The sequence below is a fragment of the Athene cunicularia genome (genome assembly GCF_003259725.1).
Source record: "Athene cunicularia isolate RWA chromosome 2 unlocalized genomic scaffold, athCun1 chr2_part1, whole genome shotgun sequence".
Classification (NCBI taxonomy): domain Eukaryota; kingdom Metazoa; phylum Chordata; class Aves; order Strigiformes; family Strigidae; genus Athene; species Athene cunicularia.
In genome coordinates, this window is record NW_020799095.1 from 2,297,778 (window position 1) to 2,305,878 (window position 8,101).

The following is an 8,101-nucleotide window of genomic DNA, read 5'->3' on the forward strand; positions in this document are numbered from 1 at the left end:
AGCTGATGGCCCATTGGAGAGATGAGGATTTCTCCTCCACCTATGATGCACCTGATGTGGTTAATTAAATCTCCCTGAAGAGAAGTCAGAACAAAAAAAACCCATGCTTTGATCTTGAGAGAAATTTTGATGGTCTGGCCCTAGACTAGACCAGTAGTCATTGTGTGATGCCAATAGCCCAATTCAGAGATGAGCTTTGGTGACAGAACAACGGGGGATGGAGGACAAAGAGGAGGTAGGCACATGGTACCTGCTAGCAGAGTGTTTCTGGACAGAGCTCGCATAAAGTTCATCAGTTCATCAGTTGCATGAGTTCAAGGGGTCTTTAATGAAGAGATAATCTTGTAAGAACATCGCAGAAGACAGGAGACTTTCCCAGATTATTCATTGCACCAGCAGGGAAGGGAGAAAGAGCTACATTGTCCAAGCACTGTATACCTTTGATTCAAACCAATATTAGGCTATCATTAAGGTCTAAATATATATTTACAAGATGGTGATGAAAAAATGCCTATGAAATGGTGTTTGCTCCGGGACAAACTAGGACCTAGGGAATCACAAGAGCCAGTGCTGAGAACGGAAGCGGTTGCCCACAAAAGGAGCCCTGAGGGGGACGTGGGCCACTGGGGGTGACTGTCTCTGGTGTCCCTCTGGCGCACTAGAGAAGACCCAGTTTCTAATCTCAAGGCTTTATCAACGGCCTGTTCAATGCATGGTTCTGTTCAGGATCGCTGTTTCAGAGGTGTTTTTTTCAAAACCAGTGTTTCATGGTGATAATTTGTTGGGATTTTTTTGTTTGTTTTGTTTTGTTTTGGGTTATTTTAATGCAATTTACTTGCACCTGTGTGTACAGTTAACCCAGACGGGATATAAGATATTCCTGTCATTATCAGTATCTTTCTACTCCTCCCTCTTCACTAGCTTTTTAAATTTCCTTTAGCATTGTATTGCCATCAGTTTGATACCGCATTTAGCTCTCTAACTGCTGATTTTCTCTTATGGCTATTCAGTGGTACGTTCTGTTACAGTTTGTATATTCATGAAATTTGATAGCTTGTGTTCTCTCATTCCTAGCAAATCTTCTCTGTGGGGATGACCTATTATTCAGCCATTGCTATGCAGTTTGTATCCTGCCTTTCCAATGTTCCGCTGATTATCTTTCCGCTACTAAGTTTCCAAGTTTTCTGTTTTAAACATACCTCCTGCTTAAACGCAGTGTTGCATATTCAGACTTTTTGATATTTCGTAAGAAACTGTATCAGCCTCTAGCTTCTCCTTTTTCAGTCCCAAAGGTTATATCTTTTTTTTTTTTTTTCCTTTTAAATTTATTATTCCTCAGAAAATGAGCCAACTGAATCAATGTGCTTTTTCACGCTTCTCAACTTTCCTTTGCCTCTACTGAGGTTTTTCCCAAGAGCATCTATTTCTCATTTCCCATTCCCTTACACAGACACAGAAACAATGATGAAACCAGGTGTCAAAGCATCCCGTGTTTTACTGCGAAAAGCTACAGGACCAAGATATGTATATTAGAACAATTTCCAGTTTGCATTGGGAAAGACTTTTTGCTTGTTTTTTAGGTCAGACTGTTAGAATGGGAAATAATCCCTGTGGGTAAGAGATGCATTTTAGCAAACATTGTGTGCCTTTCTGTTTCATTATGTTTTGTCTTTTATCTCTTATACATTAAAGGTGATATCTTCCAAAGCTGAGAAATGTGTGAACAAGGTTGGGTTTGTTGCAAGTACTGGTCATTCTTCCTTTACTCTTTTTCTGTAAAGACTAAGAGTATTCCTTGCATACATGAAATTCATACAACTGATTTAGTTTCTTTTCCCCCTTACTCTCTTACTACTCTCTCTCTTTTTTTTGTTTTTGTTTTTGTTTTTGTTTTTGTTTTAATGCAATAAACACGAAGAGAAATATCCAGTTGTTTTGGAAGGAAGATGGGAGGGAAGGATATGGCTACATGACAAATATGCTTTTTGATTGATTTAGTAATGAGAAAACTTACTCCCTTTTTCTCCCCTCTCACTTAACAGTTTTGCACTGCTGTTTATACCCTGTAACAGAAAAAAAATTATAATGACCAGGTATTCACAGTTCAGATTTCCAGTTTCTTCAGTTTCCTAAGTGTATTGAATCTTCACAGAGGCCACCCTCTTCCCATGAAGAAAGACGAAACAAACATAAAAATCCATTTATCCAAATAACTTTAGAAATAGCACATTTTGTAGCTCTGTAATGGGAATCCAGGCTGAAAAAATGAGAAGACATTCCATTCCATCAAAATCCAAGGCCAGCATCTGGGATTCTCGACGCCTATCTTGTCCTAAAAACAAAGTTATTTTTAAGCATTAGAGGAAGAAATAAGAAACAAACAACGCCACCAGGAATCAGCCTCACTTGCCTCATGCATCTGTACTCATTGGCAACGAGGCCTGCAGCTGAGTGTCTCTGCACTATGTAGATGCCAGCTGACATCAAAGAGTAATCCCACAATAGGACAAAATATCCTTAGTCAGTCCCAACCCCACGTTCTTACACTCAGTGTGTAGATGATGGACAAAATATGGGAAGCAGCAATATGAAGAGGCAATATAGCCATACCATCCATGAAGCCAGGTTAAAGGCTCAGCTTTCCAGAAAAACAGACCAGTTCCTGAGCCACTAGACTGTTTCTCCTACTCTGTTATCCCTTATTATCTGTATTTATTCTCCTAGTAACATTTGAGCACAGGGATTTCTCTTAGCTAACGTCTAGATTTCAGGCAGGATTCAGTTCTCAAACTGTAAGTATCTAATGTAATTTGAGACTCCCAAGGCATTCAGAACATTCCCATACATATGGCAAATATGACATAGTGTTCGTGGGAGATTTGTCTTAGCGTTGGCAGCTGGACTCACTGCATCTACATCCCTTCTTTGGATTACATGAACCACTTTGCACGCTCCGTCTAACTGGACCTCCTCTAGGTCTACAAACAGTGATACTCTGCTTTCACGCAGACACTTACTTGTAGGCATCTTAATCTGATGGGAGCCGAGGAAGACTATGTCGGCTGGTCAAATACTGATGACATATTCTAGGATTTCACTTACAGCCACATGTGTTCAAGCCATAGGGCTCAATTCACTTCCCCGCACCTCAGCACCTAAAGCCACCTGAGATGTCCTCGAGTGCCCTACCTGGCTGCCAATTGCCAGAAAGCACTAGCCTGATATGGGCTCTGCATCCCATCTGTGAGGCCAGGGATATATGAGACACCTGGAGCATCTCAAACAATGCCGTGAACCTACATGTGGGACACCGAATTGAGCCTCTGTGTACACACTATGGACTGTCCCTACAGCTGTACTGTGCTACTACTTGAACTTATGTCTTTAAATAGAGTGGGTGTGTAAGGTCTGTGTTAGAGAAGTAGGTATCTGAACAACACTGACAAGATCCAACTCACTCCCAAAGATGTTCTTTCCCAGCATTTTGAGCTGTTTGATTAGCTCCCATGAGTAGATATGCACCCAAGAGATAGACGGTGAGATAAGGTTGACTCTGTTCATACACATTCAATCACATGGCAGGGGGAGAGTTGTGTGCATTGCCTTCACAGGGGCTCCATGTAGTCCACTGTACACATCCCACAGCCCCGCTCCACATTGCAACTGTCACTGGAGCACAAGTAGGGTATAAGTGCTTTCCAGTTATGTGAGAAAGCTTAATGCATTCTCAGTGCCAGTCTGAGAGTATTCTCTACAGCAATGTCTACTGTGAAGGACAACTAGTTGGCTATAATCCTGAAAAATACTTGAGCTGTGGGGTAAAGGGGAGGGGGCTGAAAAAAAAAAACAGTGGATGAGTCACTAACTGAAGATGTAATTGTTATAAATAGTATGTAGCACCTGTGGACAAGCCAGTGGAGAGGCTTTATGTAAGAAGTCAGTACAGAGTAGTCAAAAAAACTATGCTCAGAAAATAAAGAATGAGAAAAGGAAAGACAATTCAGTTCTTACACTGGGATACAGCTCTACCTTTCCTCCAGCATATGGGAATGGCCAAGAAACATGTGCCGCTACTTTATTTTTGGACTGAGATCCAGATTCCCCCTGAGTTCAAATCCAATGTTTTGGGATTTGTTTGTTATATGCTCTATGGCAAAGGGCCACCACCCTTTCAAGGGTAAAGATTGCGTTTGTCTTTCCCTAAACAGCAGGGAGTTGCCCACAGCAACACAGCAGGGAGTGGAAGATATCACCACTGAATGACACCCTTCATGGCTCGTGGGCAAATCAGTGGCACATTGGTTCTCTGTGAGCTAGGGTGTCTCAGCTCCCTTTCCAAAACCATCATAAGCAAAGACACTCTTGCTGGCCCCTATGCTGCAGCTCCCAGCCCTGTGAGACCTTTACAGCCTACCACTGCTCACTTGTATTCTTCAGTGGCTGACGTTGCTTTAGGTGACTAGAAAGATTTTTGGCATCAGACTAGGAATTTCCCATGGGAGTGGGTTTAGGGTAAGATTAAGTATTGAAATATCTCTAAACAACAAGTAAGGATCATGCTAGCTGTGCGATCACCCACTATGGCTGTGGACCAGTCCAAATCTTTGGAATCCAAAATGGGGAGCCAGTGTTGGAAAACCAAGTGTATGTTCAGAGAAGATAAATGCCTTTAAGAAATAAAGGTGAACCATAATAAGAAAAGAAAACCAGTCATCTTTTTTAACCAGTTTATATTTTTTTCAATTATGTCTTGGAACATAAATCCCCAAAATCTGGATGTGACTCCTACTTAACTCATTCCCTGGGGTGCCAGTGAACATAATCAAAAGTCACCACACAACAGACAGGTCTCAGTGGGCTGGGATAATGTTAGCTCCAAAATCAAAACACAGCCAGGCCTGGTCAGGGCAAAGTAGAAAAATAAACCAAAGCAGAAGAAAAAAGAAACCCCAAACAAACAAAACCCCAACCAACCAGAACAAATTTGAAAGAAGCCACTGCTTTTCTCAGTTTATCAGATACTTTGCAGAATATATGGAGTTGGTTAACTCTCAAGGTCAGACCTTCCTCAGTAGCTGACAGAGATAAATAATGGTGAATGCCAGCTGAAAATAGCAGGCGTCTTTTCCAGGAATACAGAAAGAAACAATGACCAGAAAATACTGGAAATAAAGTGCAGCTCATTTGCAATGGCGAGACAGAGATACCCTTAATGGTGGTGTGGTTTGGAGAACGCTACTGAATAAAGCCAGAAAAAGTGCTAGACAAAGCTCATGGCTTTTCTTGGAAAACCAAACCATTGGCCAGGAGGTGTTGGGAGCCAGATTTATGAAAGGTCAATAATTATCCTCCTAGTGTAGGTTCAGTGACATATGCATGCTTTACTCCTTCTTATTTACTTTTCCTTGTATTTTTTTGCCCACTCTTTCTCTAGTCAGCTCAGTTCTATGTCCTCGCCTTTTTAGGAGAAGTCTAGGAGCAGAGACTTGTAAGTGGACATGAAAAATATGCATCCTTTGAAGTTTCCAGTCAATCATAAAAGAATGGACACTTGTTCTTTGGAGATCAAACACTTTTAGGATATATTATGTTGGACTTCTGAAATAAAAATGTCTGGATTTACCAGACAATTGCAGAAAGGTCACTGATCTTCCATGCACTTGATAGGATGAAGATAACATTTGACTCATTCTGATCCTGCTTCCTTGTAGGGCATGATGAAAATATTCTCTGATTAGTCACTTACACATTCTTCAAGCCTGTCTCAGATGCTCAGACCAAAATAATAAGATATTCATGGAGGACAGAAGAGACTCACCTGGCATTCAGTTAGCCATGATATGTTTCACAAAAGCTGGGAACAAGAGAAAGAGAAGGGTCATTTATCAATTCCTTTTCATTGATCTCAGTAACATCCTGGCTGTTATTTAAATTCAACTCTTTTTGGCTCCTCTGATGCAACAAAGACCACACAATTTTGTAAATAATTTTCCAGACACCAGGTGCTAAATGCTTTGTAAGACCCTAAGATAATCTATATGCAGTGCAGTGTAGTGTAGCCAGCAGTCTAGGTATCCAGTGGGAATGAACACACACATCAGTCAGTCCATAGCTTGTTTAATCCCTTACCCCTGGCTGCCATACAGAACTGGCTTCCCAAAGTATACAGCCATGAGAAACTCTAGGGCCTCATCCTGCAAGTCTCTGAAGGCTTCAGCACATTTGTACTAAGTCAGGGGGCACTGAAGGTGCCTCTGGAGTGAAACTCCAGAATCCACAGAAGGTCACCGAGTCATGTATTGTGACACTATCTCTCCAGTGAACTCAAGTTTACAAATGAACAAGGTATTTCAAAGTCAAATTAAGCTTTTGTTTCAAAACTTTTTGGGTTCCATTTTTCTCAGGGTAAAAAAAAAAAAAAAAAAAATAGTTACACATAATTATGAAATTCAACAGGAAAAGGAAAAATACATTTTGCAGTAAAGGAACATTTTTTTTCCTTCCCAGTAATCCCCCCACGCTATGAATTTCTCTGAGCTCAGCGTAAGTTCATGAGTCATTTGGGTTGGCTAAATCAACAGATTTCTATCAATAAACTACTTGTAAGAAACGGTTCCCTGAGTTCAGATCATGGACATTTGTAAACAGGGGGGGAACCACCAACCCGAACATTCATAACAGGCTTAGTGGATATGACAATCAAGCTAAATGGTACAACGGTCAGTTCCCAGTTAGCCTTAAAGATTCAGCTGTATACAAATCATGTGTTGATGATTCCTACCAGAATATTGTGGTTTTATTGAACAGCCTGAACAGCTTGCAAAATGCAGGAGAGAACCATGGTCCATTTACTCATTACCAAATCCTCTTATTGTGGCTTTCTACAATAGCAATTAAATAAAGTGCAAGGTCTTTGGACAGTCTTGTAGGATTATTAGGACACCAAAGAGGATGCTAAGGATCAATTTTGTTGTTGTTGTTGTTGAGTTTTGGAAGGAAAATTTATTATTTTTCTATAAGGAAGTCTCAAAAGGGATGTGTATCACTTTTTGAGAGGAAAAGGAACTGTGAGAGCAGGTAGAAAAAACAATGTAAAAATGTATTTTAAAATGCAAACAAAATAAGAATATAGAGCCCCACCTCCTGAAAGGGCCAAGGACATTAAGCTATGGAAAATAGAAGAAAACTTCAACAGATGGGGTGTATCAGATCAATTATGAAATCTGAATTGGTCTAAAATTTGAAAAACACACATCCTGCTCCAGATCTTCCACAGATTTAGCCTTTCTCAGGACAATTGACAGAAATCCTTCAGGCACATGTGCACTACTCAGACTGGAGTGGCCATACCTACCTTCATAGTTGATACAGCCGTTGGCATCTTCCTGACCAGCCATTAGTTTATCAACTTCCTCTTCAGTCAACCTCTCACCTGGGTGGAAAGCAAAATGCCTGTTTAGTACCTGGGTCCTTTTTTGTGAATTTACGAAGCACATTTCAAAGAACCAAATAATACAAAAGAGAGTGAGAGGGAAGAGGGGATTTTCTCTTCAGTTTAATTTATGGTGCTGACTGCTAGGAAAGCTACTTTTGTACTTGCAAACTAAGAAAATTTGATCTGAAAACCAGAAAGAGAGAACAAATATGGAAAACCACATGATATCATATACACATACTCATTCTTCTAAGTATAAGCTTTCTCAAAGTGCCAAATCTTGAAGGATTTAGTAATTTTTTTTAACCAAGTCCTCACTAAGCAAACTGCCTCAGAGGTTCAGGAATATTCCAAGGTCAAACTTAGGATCTGATCTGTATCAGTAATCCATTCCATTTAATATAATTATCTAAATATTAGGTACCTATTTGCTCATAAGCTTTCATTTTGGTTAAGCAGAGATCAACCAATTCCATCCCCTTATTCTTGTAATAGCCACTGATTTTAGGGTGCAATCAAATGAATTCCAGAAAAGTAAAAGAGAAATTTGACAGTAAATCAGCTGAAATTATATATATATATATATATATATATATAAGATAGGATAGGATAGGATAGGATAGGATAGGATAGGATAGGATAGGATAGGATAGGATAGGATAGGAT

General features: G+C 40.1%; 1 protein-coding gene across 2 annotated transcripts in view; it reads right to left on the reverse strand.

The window, feature by feature from the left end:
* Window positions 1-1,902: 1,902 nt before the first annotated feature.
* The window catches only part of MYL3 (myosin light chain 3), a 36,454-nt gene continuing 30,255 nt past the window's right edge, over window positions 1,903-8,101 (reverse strand). The window contains exons 5-7 of one of the 2 annotated variants that reach the window (XM_026842391.1): window positions 7,355-7,432; window positions 5,819-5,854; window positions 1,903-2,332 (exon numbers count right to left, since the gene is read on the reverse strand). In XM_026842391.1, the coding sequence (XP_026698192.1) occupies window positions 5,826-5,854; window positions 7,355-7,432 (107 nt within the window). In that variant the 3' untranslated portion in view covers window positions 1,903-2,332; window positions 5,819-5,825. Of the gene's footprint in view, window positions 2,333-4,734; window positions 4,899-5,818; window positions 5,855-7,354; window positions 7,433-8,101 lie in introns of those variants that run through there. The other variant, XM_026842392.1, reaches the window with a different exon arrangement.